The 27,905-nt window shown below is 47.4% G+C and overlaps 1 protein-coding gene across 5 annotated transcripts in view; it reads left to right on the forward strand.

The window, feature by feature from the left end:
- DOP1B (DOP1 leucine zipper like protein B) overlaps positions 1-27,905 on the forward strand; it is a 106,260-nt gene that overhangs the window by 63,026 nt on the left and 15,329 nt on the right. For 4 of the 5 annotated variants that reach the window (XM_081799781.1, XM_081799795.1, XM_081799809.1 and 1 more), the window contains 13 exons: positions 406-677; positions 7,520-7,672; positions 8,369-8,469; positions 9,165-9,355; positions 11,881-13,510; positions 13,990-14,101; positions 14,671-14,859; positions 14,998-15,120; positions 16,750-16,884; positions 20,929-20,984; positions 22,403-22,507; positions 22,604-22,670; positions 24,349-24,493. In XM_081799781.1, the coding sequence (XP_081655907.1) occupies positions 406-677; positions 7,520-7,672; positions 8,369-8,469; positions 9,165-9,355; positions 11,881-13,510; positions 13,990-14,101; positions 14,671-14,859; positions 14,998-15,120; positions 16,750-16,884; positions 20,929-20,984; positions 22,403-22,507; positions 22,604-22,670; positions 24,349-24,493 (3,279 nt within the window). The remainder of the gene's footprint in view (positions 1-405; positions 678-7,519; positions 7,673-8,368; positions 8,470-9,164; positions 9,356-11,880; positions 13,511-13,989; positions 14,102-14,670; positions 14,860-14,997; positions 15,121-16,749; positions 16,885-20,928; positions 20,985-22,402; positions 22,508-22,603; positions 22,671-24,348; positions 24,494-27,905) is intronic. The other variant, XM_081799801.1, reaches the window with a different exon arrangement.

The raw sequence follows: 27,905 nt of genomic DNA on the forward strand, positions 1-27,905 counted from the left end.
AATTTTAAAAATAAGGGGCACCTGGGTGACTTAGTTGTTAAGCGTCTGCCTTCGGCTCAGGTCATGATCCCAGGGTCCTGGGATTGAGCCCTGCATCGGGCTCCCTGCTCGGCGGTAAACCCGTTTCTCCCTTTCCCACTCTCCCTGCTTGTATTCCCTCTCTCGCTGTGTCCCTCTCTGTCAAAAAATAAATAAAATCTTAAAAAAATATATATATATATATATTTTCTTAAATAAAAGACAGACACTGAATCATCTCAAAGTCCTGAGATTGACATTTTTAGAATTCGAATAACCTGACCAGCTTTTAAAAGTCACTGACTTGTGGCTCTCAGGGTGTCTTAGAATCTGCACATTGCGAGCCATCTTCACATGGTTTTGTCTGTCTGACTGGCTTCCTTGCAGGAGCTGGCGATTGCAGTTTCCCGTCGTGGCTGAGATCCCTCATGACCATTAGCTGCTGTGTGACCGACTGCTTCCTCCAGAACGTGGCCATCTCCACCCTGCTGGAGGTGATCAACCATTCCCAGTCCCTAGCCCTTGTCATCGAAGACAAGATGAAACGCTATAAAAGCTCTGGACACAACCCATTTTTCGGCAAGCTGCAGATGGTGACAGTTCCTCCCATTGGTCCAGGAATATTGAAAGTCATTGCGGAGAAGACAGACTTCTATCAGGTATTTCCCACTGGGAGGGGGTGGGCGAGACCCACTTCCCAACCATCTGTTTAAAGTTGTCCGCGAGGTGATAGTCACTGTGGTCGGGATATGGCGGCTCTCGTGACAGCCCCAGAGGGTCGTTTGAGACCTTTGCCTGCCTTGCCTGGCCCCCTGTCCCAGGCTGTGGCACAGTTTCTGGCTCTGCAGCAAGAGTTCGGTAAATATTTGTGCTCGGTTTTAGGCTGACCGGACTTCACATGTAAGGATTGTTAAGTTATCTAAATATGCGGAAGAAGAAGAGACTGTGCCCTAATTTATGAGGTTAAAGGCTGTGAAGCTAGTTAACCTCAAGGAAAACTTAGTACTTGGCAAACTTAGGAAAGATTATTGCTGAAGATGGTGAGCAGGTGTTGCGTCCCTCTTTGAGGAGACAAAGTAAAATCACTTAAAGCTACATATGATAGGGCTCATTTAATTGCAAAGAGCTAAAAGCAGTTCCGGCGAGCTCATGAGAAAAAGTGAAGTTTATTATAGAGATAGTGCCCATGGATGCCAAAGGGCAAGAGCGGAATGCAGCTGGGTCTCACGGGGTGTCACCTGGGCGGGCTGTTAGATCCTGAGGCTGCTCGCTCTGCACCTCGCTCGGCCAAGGGGGTGCCCAGGGGTCACCTCACTAACTTGGTTGCCACTTGACCTTCAGTCTGCCTCATGACCCTCAAGTTTGGTTCCTATAGTTAATGATGCTTGGATGTCTTTCCTTCAAGTCTGAACTAATGGGTCGGGGCTGAGGCACCCTTGGGTCAGCACCTTCTGCTTCTCCGGCCCACGCAGCATTGACGGCGGGTAGGAGGTCCTGTGGTGCAGATAGGGATGTGGCCACTCCCCGGGACCTGCGATGATGGGGCCGCAGACCACCCTGAAAAGTTTTGACACTTAGGAAGAGAGATTTTATATATTTTATGGGTGAATGAGATACGGAAACTCTACTGTCCCTTCAGGTCCTAACAGCCCGTGCACTTTTGAAAGCCTTTGAAATAGGCTGCCTTTTCCCTGTTGGGATGAGCTCTTCTCAAGCAGGTCACATAACTGAGGCCACCTCTCAGCTTTGTTTCTTTTTGTTGTTGTTAATAACAGCTATGTTTAGCTATAATCCACGTACCATACAAATCACCCACTTGAAGTGTCCAATTCAGTGGTTTTTACTGTATTCACAGAAGTGTGCCATTTTACTTACTGTTTTCCCTGTTTTTTGTTATCCTTCCTTTACTGTTTTCTTTTTCAGCAAACGGATATTTTCCAGTGTAATGTTTTAATCACTTTAATGATTTTTCTCAATGTGTTTTTGGAGCTGTGTGTTTCTGCATGTTCCAGTAATAGCATAGTGATGCCTATATGCCTGGTGTTTTACTCAGGTTTTTTTTTTAAGATTTTATTTATTTATTTGAGAGAGAGAGCGAGTGAGAGACCACTAGCAGGGGGATCTGAGGCAGGCAGAGGGTGAGGGAGGAGCAGGCTCCCCACTGAGCAGGGAGCCTGACACGGGGCTCAATCCCAGGACCCCAAGATCATGACCTGAGCCGAAGGCAGACACTTAACCGACTGAGCCACCCAGGTGCCCTCCTCAACCTTTTCAAAAAACTCAGTTGAAAGAAAGGAGACATGCATTTACTCTGTCTTTTTAGAGCTACCCGGTTACCTTTACTGGTGCTTTTTGTATGGATTTGATTATCTGGGGTCAGTTGTTTTCACCTCGAAGAACTTTGTTTAGTGTTTCTGTTTTGTTTTGATTTTTTTTAATTTAAATTCAGTTAATTAACATATAGTGTATTATGAGTTTCAGAGGTAGAATTTAGTGATTCATCAGTTGCATACAATACCCAGTGCTCATTCCATGAAGTGCCCTCCTTAATGCCCATTCCCCATTTACCCCATTCCCCCACCAGAACTTCCTTCAGTGTTTCATATTATAAAACAGGTCTACTAGCAACAAATTCACTCAGTGTTTGTTATCTGGAAATGTCTTTATTTCTCCTTTTATGGAAGATAGTTTTACTAGATATAATGTTCTTGGTTAGGTTTTTTCTTTTCTTTCAAAACTTGGAATATAAGAATAAATTATACTTTAATCAGCCACTGATAACCTTGAATATGCAATATTTAAGTAAAGCAGCACCTCTTTTGAGAGAGAGAGCACGTGTGAACGGTGCATGGGGGAGGGGGTGTGGGAAGCAGAGGGAGAGAGAATCCTAAGCAGGCTCCACACCCAGCATGGAGCCCATCACAGGGCTTGATCTCACAACCCTGAGATCATGACCTGAGCCAAAATCAAGAGTCAGATGCTTAACCAACTAAGCCACCCAGGCGCCCCAACAGCACTTTTTCAATAATCCGTAACAGATGCTCATGTGAATGTTTGAACTTACATTGGAATTCACCATTTGGAGACATGATCCCGCTGTCTTCTTGCCTCCGGCATTTCTTGTGAAAAGGCAGCTCTTCTTCTTGGGTTTCCCTTGTTAATGAGGAGTGGTTTTTCTCTTGTTGCTTTCAAGATTTTCTCTCTATCTTTGTTAGCATCTCATTGTGGTGTGTCCAGTGTGGATCCTGTGGAGTGTATCCCATTTGGAATTCTTCAAGCTTCTTGAATATATAGATTAATGTTCTTTTATCAGTTTGGGGAAGTTTTTGTCCACTACTTCTGCACATATTTCCTCTGCTCCTTTCTCTTTCTCCTCCCCCAGCACTCCCTCTGTGGGTGTGCTGCTGCCCTTTGACAGTGGCCCACATCTCTCTAAGGCCCTGTGCATTTTTCATCATTCTTTTTTCTCTGTCTTCAGATTGCATCATTTCTCTCAATCCATTTTCTTCACCAAGTCTTCCTTCCGTCCGTTCAGATGAGCCACTTAGCCACCTGAGGAGGGAAAGTTTCATTTCAGTTATTATACTTTCAGTTCCAGGATTTCCATTTGTTTTTGTTGTTGTTGTTTTTGCCTTTTTTTCTTTTCTTTTTTTTTTTTTTAATACCACTTTCCTTCTCCATTCCTGGCCCTTCACTTGTGGATTCAGTCTGTACATGGGCCCTAGCCTTCCCCTGCCTCCCTCTTCTATGCTGCTACATGCAAGTGTGTTTCTGAATGTTCCAGTGATACCTGTGTGCCTCGTGTTTTACTCAACCTTTTTTTTTTTTTTTTTAAGATTTCATTTATTTATTAGAGCAAGCGATAGAGAACACAAGTAGGGGGAGCAGCAGAGGCAGAGGGAGAAGGAGGCTCCCCACTGAGCAGGGAGCCAGATGTAGGACTCGATCCCAGGACCCCAAGATCAGGACCTGAGCTGAAGGCAGACGCTTAACGACTGAGCCATTGTTGATATCGTGTGCTTGATGGGAAATTGTCATCATGCCTTCCTTTACTTATTTAAACATGGTTTCCTTTAGTTATTTGAACAGACTTACAATGGCTACTTTGAGGTCTTTGTTGAATAAATCTGACACCCAGTTGCTCTCACAGATACCTTCATTGCCCACTTTTTTCCCTTGTGTGAGTGTCATATTTTCTTGTTTCTTTGCACGTTTTATTATTTTACAGTTTTTATTGAAGACTGGGTATTTTAGATAGTGTATCGTAGCAATTTTACTGTGTTCTGGCCCCTCCCCCCCGCCAATCTTGATTTGTCCTCATGTGTTGTTCACTATTTGGTGACTTGCCTAGACTGTTTTGGTGGAGTCTGTCTCCCCTGCCGTGTGAGTCCTTTGGCGCTGCTCCCTGGAGGGATGTATGGTCGCCCTGCAGTGGCGGTGATCTTAGCAGGGTTCTCACTGACCGTCTCTTTCCCGGCTCTCTCCGTAAGCTGTCTCTGTCGGTATCACACCCAGCCGTTAGGCTCCACGAACGGCTGGCTGGCTCGCTACTCTCGCGTTTTCAACAATGTCCAAAGGCATACGTTACTGCACGGTCTGGTAGTTTTTTGAGGCCAGTCTATGGGTTGTTTTGTTTACCTACAAGGGTTCTTCCTAGCTATCTCTTGTCCTGGTTGTTCCTGATAAACGAGCTGGCCTGTGGTTTAACTTGTTGCTGTTGCGGAGCCACCAGGCTTGTGGTACTTACTTACTACAGAATTCTGTTGTTCTTGAGAGCACTCCTCGGCTCGAACTTCCTCACGCTCTCCTTGAGGGAGCCTTCTGTGTCATGGCCTGCCCCTCGCTCTGGGCAGTCTCTGCATCCCATTGCTCAGAAAGAGCTGGGACTGAGACAGTTACCTGTTTCTCTTGGAGGACTAGCCCTGCGGGTTGCCCTCAGGGGCCCTGGCCTCTGGTCATCTGAGCTTCTCGGCAACATACCCCACAAGCACATAGGGTAAGAACAGTGGGAACCCCAGTGGGAACCCCAGCACCCCTGGCCTGCAGTGTCTGGATACAGCCTCCACCCAGGAGTGAGGATGAGGCATGAAATGCTGTGGTCTGCTCGTTCATGGAGATGCAGAGCCTTGGACTGGGACCTGGGGGGAGGGGACTCCTCCTGGAGTGGATAGTCACGTTCCTCGTCACACCAAGCTGGGCTGAGCGGGGTGGATAGAGTCGCAGTTCACTGCCACAGACTTGTTGCTTTTACTGGAATTTAGTAGATTTTCTTGAATAAATGTTTCTTTATTGCCTGAATGCCCTTAGGATAATTTCCAGAGACTCTAAATGTTTGATTGTTTTATTTTTTTATAATTTTCATGAGTTATGGTATTTTTTTGAGAGTTTACAGAGCTCCTCACACAGCCAGACTAACTTGTGTACTCAGACCCCATCTACGGTGCCAGGTCCTGGCGGAGCCTTACTTGATTGCTGTTTGGCCTGAGCCCCTCATCCCCCGCTCCCTTGCTTTCTTACCAGAGTTGAGTCTGTGTGGATCTCAGGACCAGGAACAGTGTTAATACAGCAGCAGTGACTGGGCACATCCTTACTTGCTCCTGCATATATCTGAGAAGTGTGGGGTCACTGTGTTATAAGGCGCAGGGACTAGAACAGAAGAAAGAATTTGGTCTGTGAATCTTTGGAAAGCTATCCATAGAATAAAAATGACTGCATTAAATACTCTTGTTTTGATGATGTACCCTTAATGATGTTTTTGGAAAGTAGGCTTTTCTGAGTTCTTTCTGAAGCCTTGATTTTTATTTTGAGTCCGATTTGGTGCATATCTGAGTCCTTACCACTTGCCGGGCACTGGAGTGCACTTTAGAGAGCATCCAGCCTCGTCCAGAGCAGCCGCAGTGGCTGGTGCCTGCCCATGTCAACACGCTGGATGGCAGGCAGCGAAAACACCTGCACCAACAGCCAGGCCACGCCCCAGTTCTCGGACTCCAGGTGTAGGGCTGGTTCCAGATCTCCTAGCCCTTTTCTCATTCCCACAGAACAACCCACATGCCAGCGTTTGCGATGCCCACGATGCAAAGAATAAGGTCCGCTATCCCACGAGTGCCCTGACCTTTCTAATCAGGTGGTAATGGCAGAATTCAGTTCACTGAGAAAGGGTTCAGGACATGGGGACTGAGAAGCTTAACACAGATGAAGGAGCAGGCGTGTGTTTTGTGACCAACACCAACTCCTTAACGCTTCAAAAAACATTGTTTTAAAACTTCCAGAGTCTCTTCCACATAAATTTGCCCCCAGGGGCTACAAGTAAGGGGACTACTCTACTTAATCAAAAGTTTTGTATCAGAGGTTTCATTGCAGTTCGATAATTGGAAATCACATTCCCTTAGATTAAAAAAGTAATGAAAATAATGGTTAGAGGCTCGAGCCAGTCAATGGTTAATTTGATCTAGGCAGAGAAGATAGTTTTGTCAAATAGAAATAAATGGGCCAAAAGAAGTCATTTGACCTGAGATGTACTTAAAAATATCACAGTCTGTGAGGCGTGGTCTTTTCCCATGACCTGGAAGAATGCCTTCAGAAATTCTGTCCCGGAAATGGGGCCAGCCTTCCCCTTGAGTCTCACCCAGTTGGGTCAGGCACCCCTCTGGTGCTCCCTGGGACTTCGGGGGTGGGGGGGCTGCAGCCAGCTCCAGGCCCCGTATATTTAAAGAGCTAAGATCAGGGCTGAGGAGATGGAGGACTTGATTTGGGATGGGATTTGTGTCCTGAAAGTGAGCTGGGCATCTGCTGTGGCACTGTGCACAGAAATGGGAACAGACAGGTTTGTGGCATTAAAGCTGAAAGCCACGATTCTTCGTCAGTACCACGTGGTGACCGATGTCTGCCAACCCTAGGTCGAGATTGGCGACCAGTGCAAATGCTCCACAGTTCCTGGAGCCCATGGCTCTGCAGCCCCCGGTGCCAGCACACAGTGAGGCTTGGTCAAGTGTGCTTGTCGAAAGGATTTGTCAACCAGTAGGTTCTTGCTTCCAGTTGATTTCCTCTCTGAAAGTAATGTTAATGTCTGGGCAAGAGCTGCAGTGTGCTTAGCTGCAAGTTCAGACTTCAGGTTTCAGGGAGCACCTGGCTGGCTCATTGGATAGAGCACACGATGCCTGATCCCAGGGTCATGAGTTCAAGCCGCACATGGCCATAGAGCTTACTTAAAAAACAAAAAGAATAGTCTTGGGGTGCCTGGCTGACTCAGTAGAGCATGTGACTCCTGATCCCAGGATCATGAGTTTGAGCCCTATGTTGGGTATAGAGACACCTCCAAGTTTAACCTATAACATCGCCTGGTGGGGTTTTGGTTTGGTTTGGGGTTTGGTTTGCTTCATTTTGTTTGTTGGTGGTACTTCTTTGTATATTGAGGATCCAGTTCCTTGGGGCTGGGATTGGACTGGCACAAGGAAGAAGTGTGGGTGCTGCCTGTGTTCACACAGTCTCCCTTCTGCCCCAGAGGGTGGCTCGTGTGCTTTGGAATCAGCTGAACAAGGAGACCCGGGAGCATCACATCACCTGTGTAGAGTTGTTCTACCGGCTGCACTGCCTGGCGCCAACGGCCAACATCTGTGAAGATATCATCTGCCATGCCCTCCTGGACCCTGACAAGGTAAGTCTTTGCAGCCTGTCATCTCTGTCCTGCAAAGATCCCAACTGCCAGGCCACCCATCCCTGTATGTGCCCGGTGTAGACTTACATGTACTCCACCCTTCTGGGGCTCAGTGGACATCCTGATCAATAAGCAGAGGTGTTACAGAATCTCAGGATTGGGAGGCCTTCAGAAGCACTGGCCATCCCCTTTAGAGTCCTAAAAACATGGGTTGTGTCCATATTAAGACTCACCAGGGAAATCTCCCCCGACTTCCATGATGTTTGCAGGACACTGAGTGCTTGCAGGGATCCTAGAGCCGCTGGTGAAGTAGGCAGTCGTAGAGAATGCGTCACCCTGGCCATCCTTTGCAGTCAAGTTGTGTCCTTGCTCTCTGAACCACTTGGGCCTGGCACGTCCAAGGTGTGTGATCTTGTGATCTTCGACCACAGGCCCAGGTGTGACCCGGGACATGGGCTAATGTGGAGTCTTGAAAATATGCTTTACTGTGTTTAAGTGAACAAGGAAAAGAGGATGCAGATCTTCCTTTCCGCCGGCCAAGTGGAACCCCAGGCACACCAAGAGCCCAGCACTGCTGCTGATGTTGCTGTCATTCTGCTGAGCTCTTGTTTGTCACTAGAGTCGGGTTTGCTGTGACTGCAAACAGTGTGCTGTGAGGGAAGTAGGTGCCTCACTCCCGTTTATTTCCTAATCAAGGGGACAAGACTGGAAGCTCTGTTCAGGTTTTCCGTCATCTGGCACCTGACAAGAGAGACGCAGGGCAGTCGTGTGACATCTCACAACCGCTCCTTTGATAGGTAAGATGGTCCTCATGGGTACATTACCCTTAATGCAAAGGACGCTTTGCTGAGGTTCCTGGGCAATGTGTTGGGCCCAGGAGGGGGAGACGTGTAAAATTGATAGCATGACCCCATTTTCTGGATGCACAGCAAACGATTCCCATGATCCCCTGAGTGACTTTAGGCCAGACTCATGTGAATACGTAGTAGGAATTTTCTTAATTTCGTCCTGGTGGGAGGAAGCCCAATACATCAGAATCACCTGAGCAGCTTTGAGATCATACCTCGTGAGGGAACCTTTGTAGGGAAATGGAGGTGGTCTGGGTCTCTATCAGGGCAGTGGCTACCCTGAGTGTGGACACTTGAGTGTCATCGACCGTGTGAATGTGAGTTTTATTGCAGTATAATCTGTTGCACTTTAAAAAAAAAAAAATTCCCTTCCTTGTTTCCATGTGTCTGGGGCCAGACACACAGCCTTAGAGAAATGCCAGCTGATTCTGATGCTGGGGGTCCACTCCCACAGTCAGTTTAATCAATTTGGGGTGAAGCCTGGGCATCAGGATTTTAAAAGCTCCCCCAGTGATTCTAGGGTGGAAACCCCTTGTCTTTGTCTGCTTGGGTCTCCTAAGCCCAGCATGGGTGAAGCTCCCCACGGGCATCCTGGTGCACGGGTTCACCGGACGCTGGCTCGATGGTACCCTTCCCACCCACAGATCCCTGTTTGTCGTGCTGGACAGCCTGGCCTGCACGGACGGCGCCATCAGCGCGGCAGCCCAGGGCTGGCTGGTGCGGGCGCTCTCCCTTGGTGATGTGGCGCGCATCCTGGAACCCATGCTCCTTCTCCTGCTCCAGCCCAAAACCCAGAGGACCTCCATTCACTGCCTCAAGCAGGAGAACTCAGCGGGTGAGCACACCTCCCAGGGCGGCCCGGGGAGCTCTGTGTCCCCAGGGCCTCTGGGCCTGGGAGGGAGCAAGGGGCCGCCTGGACCCCAGCTGCCTATCAGGACAGTCAAGGTACTTAGCCCCGCTCAGTGGTTTGGCTAGATTCCAGCGGTATGAGGGTACTTTGTAAAGTTGTGAGGACTCTTCAGATGTAAGCAGACGAACCAGCACTTAGAAATGCTAGGGAGTGGGTTTGTTGTTTTAGCTGAAAAATCAGATTTTTTTTTTTAATAAAAAAGGAAATTGTTAGTAACCCATGTTCCAATAAAAATAGCTGATTTTTTATTCTTTTGCTACTGAAAACAATTCAAATGCACCTAAGGTATGAGGAAAGAATAACAGACCCTCCATCCCAGTGTCTCCCAGGCCAGTGCCTTCACTTAGAAGAGTCGCAGTTCCATGTCTGGCTAGGCCGGCGCTTCTCTCCAGATCCCTGCTTAGACCGAGGGGTAGTTTAGGTTGCCTTCAGCTATGAGTGGCCGAGAAGTTGAAATTTCCATGTAATCTGGTCAATTGTACTTATCTAGAAAATAACTTTTCTTTATGAACTTTCAACAGCAAGGTAAGTGGTTTCTTTCCTGTCTGTCCATTTTTCTATCACGACCTGAGTGGAAACCAAGAGCCAGAGGCTTAACCGACTGAGCCACCCAGGTGCTCCCCGAGGCATCTTTAGCACAGATTAGTAGAATATAGGTAGGAAGAAGAAAAACGAGGCTGAAATAAACCTGATGAGCGCATTACATATGGGTGATTAGTACCTAGCACAGTTTGTGAACTACATGACTTCCCACGGTAGGTGTGTTTTATGACTTCCTGCCGTTTTCTCAGTGATGATTTTACAAGCTTTGAGTTAGCTTGTTTAGCCCACTGGGCTGTAAATATTCTGTTTGTACCAGTCTTATCTTACAGGGAGAAGCAGCCAAACACCCCCATAAGCAGCCATTTCTGAGACGCTTCTTCTCTTTACAAGGTTCCCTGACTAAAACTGGAACCTCTGGTTTTCCTTTAGGAAGGAAAGCTGGCTGCCTTCGCAAAGAGAAGGCATTCTATTATTCCATGTTATAAGAAAGTAAAATCCAAAGAAGTATAAACTAAAGCACCTCCTTCAAAGTTTGGCTGTCATTTAGGGCAGCTAAATTTTTTAGTGTTCCCTTGTGTGAAGAAGAAAGTCCTAATGCCACACATCCCGGTTTTAAAAGTCAGGGCACTTCCTGCTGCTTCCTCTAACCCATGTTTCCTGCTACCTTCCTAATAAGAGAAAATGTCTTTTCCCTGCCACGTCCTTCCCCTGGAAGCAACTGGAAGAGTTCTGCTATACCCCCCACCCTATCTCTATAATATTGTAGATACCTATTTTGGAAGATATCACCGTGAGCCTTAGGCAGCTCATCGATTTCTAATGTCTTATTCTTCCTCCTTTCCTAATCTTGCTTGATGCTCACGAAATAGATTTGCTGAGAGCTGCATATGTAAATAGGTTTGGCCATACGGACCAAACACTACTTTCTGGCTGTTCCTTTTTAAAGAGACCCGAGTATTTTAAAGTGTTGCGTATTTTCTGATTACAGAAGTACTAACATGCTTATTTTAACAATTGGAGTAATAAGGAGGTCAAAACGCGCACGAAAGTCCCCTGCAGTGCTCGCTAATAGAGCTAGGTACTGTTGATGGTTGGTGGATAGTCTTACAGATTTTTTCAGAGCCGCGTATTATAGATGCTCTCCCCTAAATGAGCTCATTCGATACAGCTTGATTCTGCAGCTTGATTTTTCTTCTTTTAATACATCCCGCACATTGCTCCATATCAGTACATACAGGTGTATCTTTTAAAAACCCAAACAGTCCTCCATGGCATGCATGTACAGCAAGTTTTCTCAGTCTCTTAATGTTTTGTTCATTTTCCAGCTTGTCTGCACACGTGACAGTTCAGCAATACCTTACAGCTTTGAAGACCTGCTGGCATTCCTGTGGGATACATTTCTTGAAACTCATTTCTTGAACAAAATAAAATGCCTTTTTTTTTTTTAATCACCCTCCCCGTAAAAGTTGTGATACTTGTATTTTCTATGACAGTGTAACCAAATTATCTGATTCCCTGAACATTTTAAAAGACCTATTCACTTTTACTTGCTGTGCCTTTTGTCCATAATACAATGTAGACTCTGGTGTCTTAGTTTTATGGGAGAATTTTATTAACATCAATCTTTCTGGGGCGCCTGGGTGGCTCAGTTGTTAGCGTCTGCCTTCAGCTCAGGTCATGATCTCAGGGTCCTGGGATCAAGCTCCACATCGGGCTCCCTGCTCAGCGGGAAGCCTGCTTCTCCCTCTCCCACTCCCTTCGCTTGTGTTCACTCTCTCACTGTCAAATAAATGAGTAAAATCTTTATTAAAAAAATAAATAACATCAATCTTTCTGTCTGGCTTTAAGATAAAAATCGTTATAGAACCCTTCTGTCCTGAAGTCATTTGTCATTTTGTAATTTTCAGAAGACTTGCATCGTTGGTTTAACAGGAAGAAAACCCCCTTCAAAGAGTCATGTGGAGCACCCGAGCTTCAGGAAGGCAGCTCCGAAGAAGGCGTGCCGCTGAGCCAGTTCACCACCGTTGACCGTGAGGCCATTTGGGCCGAGGTGGAGAAGGAACCAGAGAAGTGTCCACCCGGAAGCGAGCTGAGCGAGGACGACCTTCCCTACTACATGGACCTTCCCGACAGGACGGCCTGCAGCGCCCTGGACAGCAGCGAGCACACGGAGTCTGCAGACACGAGCTCTGCCCACACGGACAGCGAGCACTCATCCTCCTTTTCCTCCCCTTCCCACGACCCGCAGGAGCTGAGCAACGAAGAGAGCTGCTGTGCGCCCATCCCCGTAGGCAGCAAGGTTTACCCCAAGCGCTCAGCCTTGCTGGCAGCCTTCCAGGCAGAAAGCTTCAAGTCCGGTGCCAAATTAAGCCTGGCACGCGTGGACTCGGACAAGACCCAGGCTTCGGAGTCATTCTCCAGTGACGAGGAGGCCGACTTGGAGCTCCAGGCCCTCAGCACATCCCGGCTGCTAAAGCAGCAGCGAGAGAGGCAAGAGACCATTGAGGCCTTGTTCAAGCACATTCTGCTCTACCTGCAGCCCTACGACTCCCGGCGAGTTCTTTATGCCTTCTCAGTGTTAGAGGCCGTGCTCAAAACCAACCCCAAGGAGTTTATCGAGGCAGTGTCCAGGACCAGCATGGACACCAGCTCCACCGCACACCTCAACCTCATCTCCAACCTCCTTGCTCGTCACCAGGAGGCCCTCGTTGGCCAGAGTTTCTATGGAAAACTCCAGACCCAGTCTCCCAGCGTGTGTCCCCACTCTCTGCTGATCGAGCTTCTCACCTACCTGTGCCTCAGTTTCCTGCGCAGCTATTACCCTTGTTACCTGAAGGTCTCCCACCGAGACGTCCTTGGCAACCGGGACGTGCAGGTCAAGAGCGTGGAGGTTTTGATTAGAATAATGATGCAGCTGGTCTCCGTGGCCAAGTCTGCCGAGGGGAAGAATGTGGAGTTCATTCACAGCTTGCTGCAGCGGTGCAAAGTTCAGGAGTTTGTCCTGCTTTCGCTGTCTGCGTCCATGTACACGAGCCAGAAGCGCTATGGACTGGCCACGGCCGAGCGAGGCCGGGCCCCGCAGGAGGAGAGCCTCTTTGAGGAGAGTCTCATCAACCTGGGCCAGGATCAAATCTGGAGTGAGCACCCCCTGCAGATCGAGTTGCTGAAGCTCCTGCAGGTGCTCATTGTCTTGGAACATCACCTGGGCCAGGTCCAAGAGGAGGCCGAAAATCAGCCGGAACTGTCCCGGGAGTGGCGGAGAGCCCTGAACTTCCAGCAGGCCATCAGCGCCATGCAGTACGTGCAGCCCCACCCTCTCACCTCCCAGGGGCTGCTGGTGGCTGCCGTGGTGCGGGGGCTGCAGCCGGCCTACGGCTATGGCATGCACCCGGCCTGGGTGAGCTTGGTCACGCATTCCTTACCGTACTTTGGAAAGTCCCTGGGCTGGACAGTGACCCCTTTCATTGTCCAGATTTGCAAAAATTTGGATGAGCTGGTCAAGCAGTATGAGAGCGAATCTGTAAAGTTCTCTATCAGGTATGGCAGACCGTTTGATACGTTATCACTATTTTGAGGCCAGTGTTTGTGATGAATGGCTGATGTGCCCTAGAAGCCAGGTGGAGGATAATTTCAGCCTAATCAGAAGCCAATTTAGCATTGTCAAGAGGGGGTAGCCAGGAATGAAATGCTCATGTCCATTTTTGATTCCACACAGACACCAAGGCTAGCTGAGCTTGCAGCCACTCGCCGTGACTTTTGCAAAACAGAAATAAAAACATGCATCACCTTCACAGAAATTCTAAAACATCTGAAAACATTTTTTCCAAAGTGACTGAATGAATGTAAAATAGCACAAAAAATGCCCCTCATTATTATAACAAGATTTCATTATAAGGGTCCCAGTTTATTGAAGATAGTGCTAGCTCTCTGGTGTCTGCATTTATAGGTAGGATTAAAAACCTGACAGCCTCATTCGTAAAAATTCTCAAAACGAGTTTCTCATTTCTTCACCAAAGCATAACCTCCAAGAGGGAAAACATTTCTCCGGATTACCCACTCACTCTTTTGGAAGGTCTGACAACCATTAGTCATTTTTGTCTTTTGGAACAACCCAACCAAAACAAAAAGGTAAGTTTGGGGGTTTTCTTTGGTTTTTTTTTTTTCCCCTGAGTTTGAGGCACATTTCATATATTGTTTTGTCTTGTTTGGATTATGACCAGTTCAGATAAGAAAAGTGCATGTGTAAGGAACATAGATACGTATGCAAATGTATGCTTGCAAATAATGCAAGTGCATATGCAAATATGCGTGCACAAATATGCAAAAGTAATGCAAATGTAGTTTTGTTCTGGCCCTCCCCAGGGCACCTTCCCCTTGCCCATTGTTTTATCAGTAACCAAATGGGACAAAATGTTATCTTTTTTGCACATATTTTTTACAATGACTTCATGGTGTTTGTGAAATCTGCAGTCTGAAGACATTTTAGCTGTCAGTTGCTGTGCCCTATTGGGGATTAAATTTTCGAATGCGGCTAATGCTTTGGCTGAATGACTGAGTCTGATGTGGAGTCTCAGACTCCCGGGTGCCCAGAAAGAAACCACAGGAAGCATAGGGCCCAGACTCCCACCCCAGCCGCGCCCTGGCCTCGTGGGGAGGGAGCTGGTACGGCCAGGTCTCACGCTCATTTTCAATTTTAGACCACCGCTGTAGGCGATCCTACCAATTTGAAAAATGCCAAGAATGCCATTCTGGAAGAGTTGCCTCGAATTGTTAACACCATGGCCCTTCTCTGGAATGTTCTGAGAAGGGAGGAAACTCACAAGAGACCCGTCGATCTCCTTGGAGCCATGAAGGGATCCTCTTCCGTTTACTTTAAAACCACCAAAGTGAGAGAACTTCCTCTGTGGTTTTATTACTTGTTTTGTCTTGTATTATCCCACCAAAAATAAACATGTTCAGGAATATATTACAGATGATAGCACCACTACCACTCTGCCGTAACTCTTCCCTTTGCCGCGTTCTAGACCATACGACAAAAGATTTTAGACTTCTTGAACCCCTTGACGGCGCATCTGGGAGTTCAGCTGACAGCCGCGGTTGCAGCAGTGTGGAGCAGAAAGAAGGTTAAGCGTCTCAGTAAGATGAAGGTAGAGTTTAAAAATCAGAGTTATACTTGAACGTACTCTGCCAGAAATACCAGAGTCACATGTAATCAGAGGTGACATCGGAGGCCGGCACGGGAAACTGCTGAAGCGGTTTCAGTGTTTTAAAAGCTGCGCCTCCCACTAGGCTTGTTCGGGGGGGCTCTCCCCTGGCTTGTTCTCGGGTCTCTGTGAAATGAATACCTCGGTTAACCTTTTAAATGCAATATCTAACTGCACACATTCAAGAGCGTATATAGTGTGTATGTTCCACAGAAAAGAGAAACCACCGTGAACCTACCACCCAGCTCGAGGAACGGTACGTTATCCTCCCTGTGCGAACCCCTGTGGGTCCTTCCCTGGTTGTAGTACCATCTTATAGCTCTTCTTTAAACTATTATTTTAAAGACTTTATTTTTTTTTAAGAGCAGTCTTAGGTTCACAGCAAAATTGAGGGGAAAATACAGAGATTTCCCGAGTGCTCCCTGCCCCATATGTGCATGGCCTCCCCCACAATCAACACCACCGCCCCCCAGGTGGTGTGTTTGTTCCAGTCATGAACCTACATTGACACATCAGGTTCCATAGGCTTTTTAATTTATAAAAATAATACCTACAAAAATGTAAAACCGATTTAAATCCTCCATTCCTATTCCCAAAGATAACTTCAGTTCACATCTCATCCGTTCTTTATCCACTGATTGGTCCATCACTAAGTCTTCCAGGGACTTGGTTTATTTCTGCAAAACCAACACTTTGTTCTCTCTGGACCCTCTAGGTTCCTATCTCATATCTCCCTCAGAGGGTCTTTCCCACCCCCTGGACACTATCTCAGTGCCCAACATAGGGTCCTGTTCCCTGAGGAGGCACAACAGGTTGGTGGTCCAGGCCACCGTGCTTATTAGCACTGCGGGGTCTTCCCTGGTGGTAAACCTGATCCTTCCAAGTGCATGCAGTCACGTTATGCAGACTTCCATCATCAAACATGGACTTCCCACACCAGGGCTTTCCTGCCAAGGCTAACTTATCAAGAACCTGGTTGATCTGGTTTTTCTTTTACTGTCCTCGTACTTCCAGGGCTGTCTTTGAGTGCCAGCCTGCTTCCTTCAAATTAAGTGCGTCTGTTTCTGAAATGCTTTCTGAGGGGCACCTGGCTGGCTCGGTCAGTAGACCATCTAACTCTTGATCTCAGAGGTGTGAGTTTGAGTCCCACGATGGGTATAGAGATTCCTTTTTTAAAAAATGAAATAACATGCTTTCTAAGCTTGAACATACCACTGTCACTGCCCCATCATCACCTGCCCCTGTTATTCCTAATGTGTGTCAGATGCTGATTACATTCCTGTGAATGAATGCTCAGCCTCCTCTTTGTCCCCACCAGTAGAGTCCTTTACCCAGTTTTTGTTTAAATATTTACTTTAAAAAGTTAAAGCTCATTCTATGAATCATGGAACACTTCATCTGAAACTAATGATGTAATGTATGGGGATTAACATAAGAATAAAAAAAAATATTTAATTAAAAAAAAAAAGTTAAAGCTCGTTCTCCCTGGGGCAGCTATTATAGAATACTGCATCATCCTTATTTTTGTTTTCTCTCTGTGAGCTTTAAGGGAGCTATTTTTCCACTTGGCAGATTGTCCCAGCAGCAAGCGCATCCCAGCTGACCCTTGTTGACCTGATCTGTGCACTCAGCACCCTGCAGACGGACATGGTGCTGCACCTAGCAAAGGAGGTGGTGAAGAGGCCGCCGCAAATCCGAGGGGACGAGGTTGGAAGCCTGGGGATCTTGCAGATGAACGCGCGGCACCCTCCTGTCACCGTGTCTTATAAATTGTGTTTGGGGAAAGGAAGCGGGGGTCACAGGAGCAACTGGGATTTCCTGGGGTTGGGGAATGGAGCTGTTCTACTGGGCTTGGGGGAGACCCCGTGAGGTGTGCCTAATGGGCTTCAGTGCACCTGTTTGGAGGTGGGAGCCGTTGGAGGTTAGGGCCCATCTTTCATCATTACACCCCGGCTGCAGCGCGCCCTGCCTGGGAATGGGTTCTTTCTAATCACCTGCAGCCTAAAAGGCGTCCTAGAGAGGCAAAGCCAGATGCTACTTACAGGTGGCAAGGACCAGCTTTATTCAGTAGCTACCGTGTTGGGGGAGAGAGCTGACCTCAGTTCTGATTCGTGCGGTGGAGGTACTTGAGCCGGAAAATGGGGGAGTAGGAAGGGTGAACGAGCAGGGGTCCAGCAAAGTCAGGGAAGTAGAAAATTCCGAAAAAGCAGGTAGGGGGCTTGGTCGTTGTGAGCGGGCCGTCCAGGTTTGCTGACTGGTGCTTGGGGCGTGCAGGCCCCTATACCCCGGAGCCTGGGAGACAGGGCCCCTGTCTCTTTCAACGGTGATATTTCACAGGACGGCTCCCAGGTCCTTTACAAAGACATTTCCTATTGTAGGAGATGCATGTACATCTTAAAGGAAGGATTTATAATTATGCTTTTCTTAATAAATGCTCTGAAAAGAGGGGTTAGGAGCCTATCGGGTGTTGACTCAGCAAATGGCAAATTGTTCTGGCAGCCTTGAGCTCTCTTGGGCAGGCATTCTAAGGGGACGGGGGTTGTCATCTGAGGGCCCCCGCCTTGAGCTGCTTAGAAACCACGGTAGTGTTTGTTCAGGTTAGTGGGGGACGGAGTCACTTCTGCTGAAAGCCCTGGTCCCCACAGGCCTAGTCAAGAAGAGAGCTCTGACCAGAGTTCAAAGAGACGAGGAATGTCTTCATCAAAGGGCAAGTTAAAAGTTTGCATAATTTTTATGTAAAAGTGAAAAATACAGGTCAGAGGACAGGACTCCTTCGAGGCATTCTGAGAAGAAAGAGATTCGTCTGGCCGCGGTAGAAGTGGTGACCTGTGAAGGGTGCCAGAATGGACCTGTGAAGCTCCTAGACTTGTGCTTCTCCGTATCAGCACAGCCTCCAAGAGAGTCCTTGCTACCTCGAGGCCTTTGCCAGTCACGCGCAGTGCTTTTGAAACAGAGCAGACTTTGTGGTTTAACACTTTTTTTAATGCCCTTAGAGCTTTTTTTTTTTTAATAGATTTTATTCTTAAATAATCTCTACACCCAGCATGGGGCTTGAACTCATGACCCCGAGATCGAGTCACACGCTCCACCGACTGAGCCAGCCTGGCACCCCAGAGCTTTTTGTGTTCACCAAAGCAGGGTGCCTCATTGAACGTGTAGGAGCTATTTTGTTCTTAATTTGATAGAAACCAGGGATTTATTTTGACTTTGAAATAATTGCCTTCTATCACGATTTAAAATTGTCAGGAAAAGGGGTGCCTGGGTGGCTCAGTTGGTTAAGTGGCTGCCATTGGCTCAGGTCATGATCTCAGGGTCCTGGGATCGAGCCCCATGTTGGGCTCTCCACTCAGCAGGGAGTCTGCTTCTCCCTCTCTGTCTGCCCCTCCTCCGCACTCACATGCACCGCACGCACGCTCTCTCTCTCAAATAAATAAAATCTTTTAAAAAATAAACACCATACAATACTAACATAATAAAAAAATAAGGAAATAAATAAAAATTTAAAAAAATAAAATTGTTAGGAAAAATATAAGAATAATTCCCTAAATGAAAATGGACAAAGTAATTATTTAAAAATAGAGTTTTACTCAAATAGGTATTTGTACACCACTGTTTATAGAATTACTCACAATAGTAAAAAGGTAGAAACAACCCAAATATCCAATGATGGATGATTGGATAAACAAAATCAGGTCTATCCATTCAATGGAATATCATTCAGCCTTAAAAAGGAAGTTAATTCTGAGACCTGCTGTAACAGTGGGTGAACCTTGAGGCCATGCCAAGTGAGGCCAGTCACAGAAGGACAAAAACGTGATTCCACTTACACGCGGTCTCTGGAGCAGCCCGTTCGTTGCATACGTACATTCTACAGAAGGTCGTGTCGTGGTTGCTAGAGGCAGGAGGAGAGGGGACAGGAGTTACTGTCTAACCGGGACAGAGTTTCCGTTTGGGAAGATGAAAAAGTCTCGAGATGGATGGTGGTGACAGTTGCACGACAATGTGAATGCTAATGCCACCGAACTGGACACTTAAAACTGGTTAAAATGGCAAATTTTAGGTATAGTTTAAAGATTTCTTTATTTTGGAGAGAGTGAGTGGGATAGGGCACAGAGGGAGAGGGAGAGAGAGAATCCTCAAGCAGACTCCCTCCCGACGCAGGGCTCGATCCCAGGTCCCTGAGATCATGACCTGAGCCGAAATCAAGAGTCGGATGCTCAACCAGCTGAGCCCCTTTTGTATATTTTACCATGATAAAAAGTTTTATAACAAATAAAAGGAATACAGCTTTGGATATTAAGGTCATCACACTGAGGATGGCAAATAAAAGCTGAACCTTGGAATCAGCGATCTTTTCAGCCATGTCTCACCCTGTAAGTGAGAAAACTGACCAAGAATTTCTTTAGCCGTTTTTATAGCTCTGCCTGTCTTAGAGTAGAACTCTGCATTTGGATGCCTCCTCCAAAAGGGCCTCTTGTGCACAGCACCAGGGAGCCTCTCCAGAAATGTCCATGCCAAGAAGGCCTGTCACGGCTTCCAGTCAGTTGTGCTCAGGGCCTTGGTCCCGTTCTTCATTCCAAAATCGAAAATCAACTATGTGCTTCAGTGGTTGGTAAGGAATCCTAAGTAGTAAAACTGTTTCTGCCCTCAGTCAGCTGTATCCTAGTTAGGAAAAGAGGATAGGCCAGCCTAAAAATTAACACCATGCAGCCAGATTATGGAACCGTTGAAGCACAAGGAATCGGATGCCAAATGCACGTGGGCGACATCCGTGGCCTTTGTCGGGCCTCCCGCAAATGCCGGGTAGTCTTGTTGCCTTTCACTCTTATACGTAAATATTAAAATAATCAACCTCGAAGAGGGGACCAGGGATGGAGGGGCCATCAGATTCACGGTGATTTTGCATTTATAACCCTGAGCAAGTCTCAAGTGTCAGGAGACCCTGCGAGCTGGTGGTCACTTCCTACCAGCGGCGTTATGGCTGTAGGACCGGGGTGGGCTGTCCTCCAGGAGGAGCCTCTGAGACACCTTCTAAGTACACGGCAGGCGCTCACAGTTTTGTTCCTTTATGTTACTTCAATTCCTACAAACACCTGCAACTCCTGGGCTAAAAACAGAACAAAACACTAGATCTCATCTGACTGGCTGGTTGGTTGTTTTATTTAAATTCAGTTAGCGTGGCTGGCTGGTTTTTGGCTGTTCGAATAACAGAATTACATTTTGTGATTAGTAAGTAGCTCAACTTCTATAACCTCTACAGATAACTTTTTATAAGCATGGAGGGGAAAAAATTTATCTTCAAAACCAGTTTCTAAGTAGTTGCAGCCACTTGGGATTTAGGTAAGTTGTCTGGCCTGAGTTTGAGGAAATTCCTTGAGCTAAGAATTAGAACTTTTTTATCGTCTCTTTCCTGTAGCTAGTTGCACGCACTCATGAGGGTCAACATTGGCCACCACCTTTTTTGTTTAGGAGTTATTATACCAAATTTTCCCTGAATACTTGTTAAAAGCCTGGCGTGGACTCGCCCTGGAAGTCTGCTAAGAAGGTCAGTAATGTTTCGGGACCTCATAGTGTAGGTTTGTTTTGTTATACCTGGGGGATGCGTTCACGTGTGTTATTGTATTTGAAAGACTCTGGCTAAAAACCTTTGTTTTGTGGGGATATAGACTCTGTTTCATTTTGTGTTGTAATTCTTTTTTCTAACCGTATTTCCTACCAACTTTGAGTCATTGGTTTCACTTTTATTTTTAGAAAGCGCCCCTTGTGGATATCCCTGTGTTGCAGTTTTGCTATGCTTTCGTCCAAAGGTAACACAACCCTTCCCAAACATGTCTCAATTATAGATGCTATTGCAGCAATTCTAAATGTAACCCTGGTCGTACTTGTTGACGACTGGAGAGCCTTAGTTCAGAAAATATCTTGACGGTGTCTTAGCTTCCTCCTGAGCTGTGAGAATGCCCTGATGATCTTTTCCTTCTGCAGAGATCTAATCTGACTTTATAAAAGCCGGGTGCTGTTGGTTGAACACTTTATGTTCAGTGTTAAACGTGTTAAAGACCTCTTTTAGAAAAAGGAGAAATGATCGTTTTGGGTGCTGTCCTCAGTGCTTTCCCGTGGCTTCTGCATGGGTGTCTCGAGCTTACTGGCGCTTTTCAGCAGCCTCTGCTGCAGGAGGCAGTGAGGCGGATCCCCCACACGGTTCTCCACGGGTGGGAAGGAAAGCTTCCTGGACTGCTCAGGTCTTACACGGGCACATCGGGTGCAGCTCACAGCCCCTCCACTGTGTGGGGCCATCTCTGTTGCAGTAACGAGGGGGAAGTGGGGGGTAGAGCCCCCTTCTCAAGGAAGCCTCCAGATCCTCACGTGTGTGGCAGGAGTTACGCAATCGGGCAGTCTGACAACCAGATCCAAGCTCCTTGGTTAACACAGTTCCCGTTCCATGGTTCTTCCAGCTCCCCACACCCTGAGGTTGCAGGAGGCTAGATCGAGAGGGTCAGCATCCCAGGAGTCCCTGGGTCTGGGGTGCAGTTCAGACCAGCTGTTGAGGCCTCATGCCCAAGTATCGTTCAGTTCCTTCTTCCGGGAGTTAAAGAGGACCCGGTCATGTCTTTCCTGGTGATAGCTACTGTGCATCGTCATGCTAGCAAGTGTCTGTCACAGCGGCCTGAGTGACCCGTGGGCTGCCAGAGCAGCTGCAGGTTAGGTGTTTACCTTCCTCCTCTTACAGAAGAAGCACTGCCGAGGTCACTCCGGAGGCGGTACGTCAGGCACCAGGACTTGAACCCGGGGCCCTCGGGCTGTGGCTGAGCTGCAGCGTGTTGTGCTGCGCAGGCCTCGCTGTGAGAGCCACTGAAGATCAGCCTCCTGTGGGTGACCTTGTGACCCGAGGGCCGACTCCGTTACCAACAAAACCGGGGAGGCCGGATCCTAGAGCTAGATGGGCCCAAGGGATCAGACGGGCCTCCGGTTCAAGGCCTTTATTTGACAGACAGGAAACCAGGAGCATCTGACCTGTCAGCAGCAGGATTTCTGGTCTCCAGACTCCAGGTTCTTGCCAGAGTACAAAAATTTCGTTTGTGTGTATTTTAATTTAAAAAAGAACAAACAGGTCAGTCAGATACACCATCTTCCCTCTGCTTTCCAACCGCCCAGACCTAAAATGTGCTTGTAAGACGTGTTTTGACTTGTTCACAGTTGGGTGTTTTCCCCTGTTTTTTAAAAACAGACTCCCAGTAACAGCCTTGCAAGAGAACTTTCCTTCGTTGTTGGGCGTGTTAAAGGAATCCGTACAGTTGAATCTGGCTCCCCCCGGATACTTTCTGCTCCTCAGGTATTGTGACCCAGCATTCACGTTACCCTGTTTTTCTGCTGGAACATCCCTTGTTTCTGCAGCATTCTTAGTCTAAAGCTGATTGTCTCTCAACAGCATGCTGAACGACTTTGTGACGAGAACTCCCAACCTGGAAAGCAAGAAGGACCAGAAAGACCTGCAGGTCTGTGTGTGAAAAGTTCAGCAGATGTTACCGTTTCCAGGAGTGGTTGTCCGCCTTTAGAGGACATGCCTGTGGTTCAGCAACACTGGGCAGAATCGTTCCTTAGATTTGCATGTGTTCTCACAGCTGACTTCCTCTGTTACGGTCTTTAGAGGGCTCCATAGACCCGGGCCAGAGTCTCCTGCCAAAGTTCTTGTGTCAGACTTGAGCAATCTGCTGTGGGTTGACAGGATGCCCCCACTCCTCACCGCACACAGATGCAGCTGGAGCCGCCGCCTCAGCAGCGTTAGGTTAATAACTCTGTCCATGTGAATTTCTTCCCTGGAAACCTTTCTTTTCCCCCCTGATTAAAGCAGTATATACTCGTAGGAAACCTCAAAAATCCTGAAAAATAAAAGTGAAACTCACCCTAGGAGAAGGGAGATCTTAGAGTAGAAAGCCAACAAATAAATAGAATAAATAGAATGATGGAGTTAGGAAATCACTATTTTGCAACCATGAGAATCATTGATTTGGGGGCTTTTGGAGCCAAGGCTTCAACTTAAATGGGACGTGTATCAGTTTTACGGCCCTGGCGATACTTCTTCGAATCATTACGATCCCTGGCATTTGTGAACGGTCTGTCCAGTTCCCACTGCTGAACCACTGGAGCACCGTCTAGAGCACAGTCAAGCATAATTAGGAAACTCGGGACTCCTTTGGCCTCCACTTGAGACGGAAGCGTCATTAAAGCCCAGACACTGTGCGACTGGCACGTGGATGGCATTCCCAAACTCCCCTCTCGAGGCCCCGCTTTGTGGCCCTTTGCCTACAGCACGCCCCTCCCTTTGGTCCATTCTGGGGTAGCTTTGGCCACGGGCATTACCGCAGCCGATACGGCTGGTGCACCTCGCCCCTGCTCTTTGTGGCTGCTTCTGTCCCACAGTGCCCAGCATCCCGACGCCAACTCCTTGTCCCTGCTTCGAGACGGGGCCTGCCCTTCTTCCCCATCACTCTCCGCATGAGAAGTGGGACCTCCTCTGAGCTCTCGGTCCCGTTTCCTGCTCTTCCCTGCCACCGTCAGCCACACCACACCCCTGCGCCGGCTCAGGGCAAGGTAGTTCCCTCAGGTGCACCCCTACTGGCCACAGGCAGGTGGGCGTGCTCTTGCCTTATGCCTAAACACAGCTTAGAGTCAAAGTCAGGGTCGAATCTCAGATGGCCGGGACCTGCAGCCAGGCTCCGCTGGTGAGACTTGGTGATGCTGGCTTGAGAAAGTGGCTCAGCATTTCTCTCCCTATCACAGCCACGTGACCTGATTCTCTACTGATCATACTCCAGTACGGGAGCCGTTAGTCACATGTGGCTGTTGGGCACGGGGAATGTGGCCTGTCCGAATTGAATGTGCTGTAGTGTAAAACATGCGTCAGATCTCAAAGGCCTAGTGCAAAAAAAAAAAAGTGTGAAATCTCATTAATTTTTACATTGATTGCATGTTGATCGTATTTTGGATATATGAGGTTAAACATTATGAACTTGTTTCATCTGATCTTTTAATGTGGTTCCTGGGAAACCTCCTATCACCTGTGTGGTTCTAGTTGCGGCCTATGTTGTATTTCTTCTGGTTGGTGCTGTTGTAGGCATTTTAGATTCTTTTCCTGAGCTAACTGCCTCTCCTCTTTCTCTTCATTACTCTCAGGAAGTCACTCAAAAAATCCTGGAAGCTGTAGGGAACATTGCTGGCTCTTCCTTGGAACAAACCAGCTGGCTAAGCAGAAACCTGGAAGTGAAGGCCCAGCCTCAAATCTCTCTAGAAGAATCTGATGCTGAGGAAGATTTGTGTGGTAGGTACAGAGAGGGTCAGAAGATAATGCCTGCTGCCCACTACTGTGAGGGGGTCTGGTTTTTCCTTAAAAGTAAACTCTCTGGGGGCACCTCGGTGGCTCAGGCAGTTAAGCATCTGGCCCTTGATCTCAGTTCAGGTCTTAACCTCAGGGTTGTAAGTTCAAGCCCCACACTGGGCTCTGTGCTGGGCGTGGAGCCTACTTAAAAAAAAAAAAGCAGACAGTCTGTTGTTACTGTTTACAACATCATTTATGTGTAATAAACAATAGGATTCCACTGATAGGGCCCCGAGTGACGTATGCTACTGTGGAAGCCCTCACTGAGCCTAGATCAGAATCCAAGAAAGTAGCTTCCCAAGATAACTTGCACAGATTAGGTAAAAGAAATCTGTGGGGTATAAAAAATATGGAAGTGTGTTTTTCTTTTTGTGGAACTGTGGAAAGAAAGTTTAGTAAACCAACAAACTGTTGTCAGGCCATTAGATTGTGTCTTTTCTTTATGACTAACACACCTTTGCCTCTCAGTGATCCTTGTGTCTCATCACTGTCTGAGATGTGAAGATTTTCTAGTGGAGGTCACATGGGCGGGGCACACCCTGGCCTTATTATTAGTTGTAGCTTCCTAGGAAAGCAGTCAGGAGACTCTCAGAGGAGACTCCTCTGTTTACTCGGACCATCAATCAACCAGTACTCTTGATTATTAGACCTACTGCAGGGAGAGACAGACTTGGCAGGGTCATAGCAACGTCTCATCGGGGAAGTTCGGGGAGGACATTTGTAGGGTTGCAGGGCCTTGACCGAGTTGTTTGTGGCAGATCTTTTAGGGTGGGGAACTGATTGGGATTAGGCAGAGTTTGGGATTGGTGGGGGCAGCACAACGCGAGAGTCCCAGAGTGAATCTTGACAAGCACGCTGCCTGTTTCGATACGTCGTAAGCTGTTTTAGTTGTTCTTTCAGGATTAAGTGTATCTTGGAGCAAGTAACTGTTTTTGCTAGTTCTCAGTATTATTTAACAGAGGGACAGGAACGTATGTCCAGTCCCAGTATTGGTTATACCAAACGAGTAAACAGGTTTGCTCTCAGTTTTATTAACACAAGGGCAAAAAATTACATTTAGGTTCTTAATACGAACTACATAGTACAGTACCCGCCACAAAGGAAATGTTCAAAAACCGTCCTGTAATATTTTACTGCCTCTTTCATTGTCACTAGCAATAGTTACAGCAGCAGCTCAAAGCTAAGTCTGTGAACTTTAATCTACCGTAGAAGGGTCAAGAAGTCAGGGCTCTTTTCTCTCACAAGTAGCAGAAATAATAGAAACAACAGAACAAAACACTTCAGCGCCCGTGGGTGAAAAGCCCTGGCATTGGCGTCTGGTTCTAGGCATAGCAGCAATCAGGCACTCAGCTGAGGCGAACCAAGGCTTGCGCGGAGATTCTGGGTGGTTGGTCTTGGGCCACACAGCTGACCCGGAGGAGAAGAGGGAAGGGCTGATGCATGGGAGCCACGAGAAATGGGTGCCCACCGGAAGGGGGCTTCTCTTCCCAGGAGGAGGAAGGATGGCGTACTCGACAAACTGCAGTCCCACTGGCCGCTGCTTCGGCCATACTGGTTTCATAACCTGTTTTGTGGTTTGTGTAACAAAAATAATTATACTTCATTGTGTAACGAAGATGCTAGATCTAGTGTGCTCTCAGTTGCTAATGTAAAGCAACCATGAGCCTTTCTCAGGCTGTGGCTCTGGTTATAGCTGTGGTTCAGGGAGGGAGCGCTTGCATCTCCTGGGCTAATTTGCCCTCAGTCATTTCTGTCCCACGAACTGAGGTACGGATCGGACTGCTTCTCCACCAGAGCGGCTGTGCCGACCGTGTTCGGTCCATGGTCACTGGGCCTGGCTTTTGTGCAATGATTCCATTTAACCTCAAGATAATACTCTGGGAAAATTACCTCATTTTTGTTTAAAGAAATCAGAGAATTCCAAAGCTGGAGGTGATTTTTGGGCTTCTCTATAAAACTTAATTAGAGAGTACCAAAAACCCTGAGTGGTTAGATCATGACTATATTTTACTTGACTTGAACAAATTACGTATACATATCAGCCATAGAAAGCATGAAACAAAATGAGGCTTCCAGTAACGTATTTGTCCCCATTTAAAGTTGGTGTGCATGCACCGGACATGCAGGTTCTCACTCGGAGTCCATGTGTGGTGTGTGCCGCGTGCGGGCCCTACAGCTTCAGACACGGGCAGCATGGAAGAGGATAAGCAAGAAGTACATTAACAAAGGGATCTTTCAACTCTTTTGAAAATCTGAAGTTATTTCAAAATGAAAGCTTTTCAAAGATCGAAAAAGGAAGTAAATGACCCTGAGAATTTCAAGTGGTTCTTAGTGTAAGGACTACTAGTAAGAGTCCAATTACAGGGAGCGGCTGGGAGCAGGGAGATGTTGCAGAGTGTGTCCCCAAGGAGGTGACAGTTGCGCTGAGAAGTCAGAAGTCGGGGCAGCTGTGCAAAGACCTGGAGGGCGCTGCCCAGAGGGATGGCAAGTCCTCGAGGTGGGTGTGGGTCAGAACCAGGAGACCAGCCTGGCTGGAGTTGAGGGTTGCTGGGCTTGAGGGGAGCCTGGTCAGGAGCTTAGATTTCTTCCCACTCGCTGTGGAAGCCATTAAAGTGTTTGGGGCAGTGACAGGCTCTTCCTTGGTCTTTAGAAAACATCAGTTTGGCTGCTATGAGCAGTAAGGGCTGTATCAAGTGAGAGCAGAAAAGGGAAGTCCAATTAACAGGATTTCGCAGTGGTGTGGGCTTGGAGGCAGGGGTGATGGAAAGGTGGACTGATTTATATGCAGAGTCAGCAGAATTTGCTGATGGGCTGCATGTGGTGGTTAACAAAAAAGACAATCAAGGATGACTTTGGTTTTTCGCTTATGCAATTTATTGAGGTGGAGAAGACCAAAATAAGAACATTATATAACAGAAAATTGAGCTTGGTTTTGCAAGTATTACATTTGAGATGTCAGAAAAAAAGAGGAGCCAGAAAAGACACTTAAGTGGTCACTGGGGTAAGAGAAAAACTAGGAGCACAGAGTCATGCAACAGGAGAAGAAGGTGCTTCCAGAAGGAGGGAGGGGTAACACAATGGAAGGCTGTTGAGAAACAGAGGAAGGTCGGACAGAGATCCACTGGGCTTGACAACATGGAAGCCACGGGGGTGGGAACACTGGAGCGGGTAGAAAGGAGGAGGAGGAGGCCGTGAATGCAGAGAATCCTTGAAGCTCACTGGTCAGTAGGACAGAAATCAAGTAGAACTAAAGACCAAAGAATACCCCTTGTTTGCTTTGTTTTTGAATTGGAATATTCCAGAGCATATTTATATGGTGACAGATCTGTGCAGCAGAGGAAGAAATAAAGAGAGA

Source organism: Leptonychotes weddellii, chromosome 1 (assembly GCF_054177405.1).
Source record: "Leptonychotes weddellii isolate Sample4059 chromosome 1, ASM5417740v2, whole genome shotgun sequence".
Classification (NCBI taxonomy): Eukaryota; Metazoa; Chordata; class Mammalia; order Carnivora; family Phocidae; genus Leptonychotes; species Leptonychotes weddellii.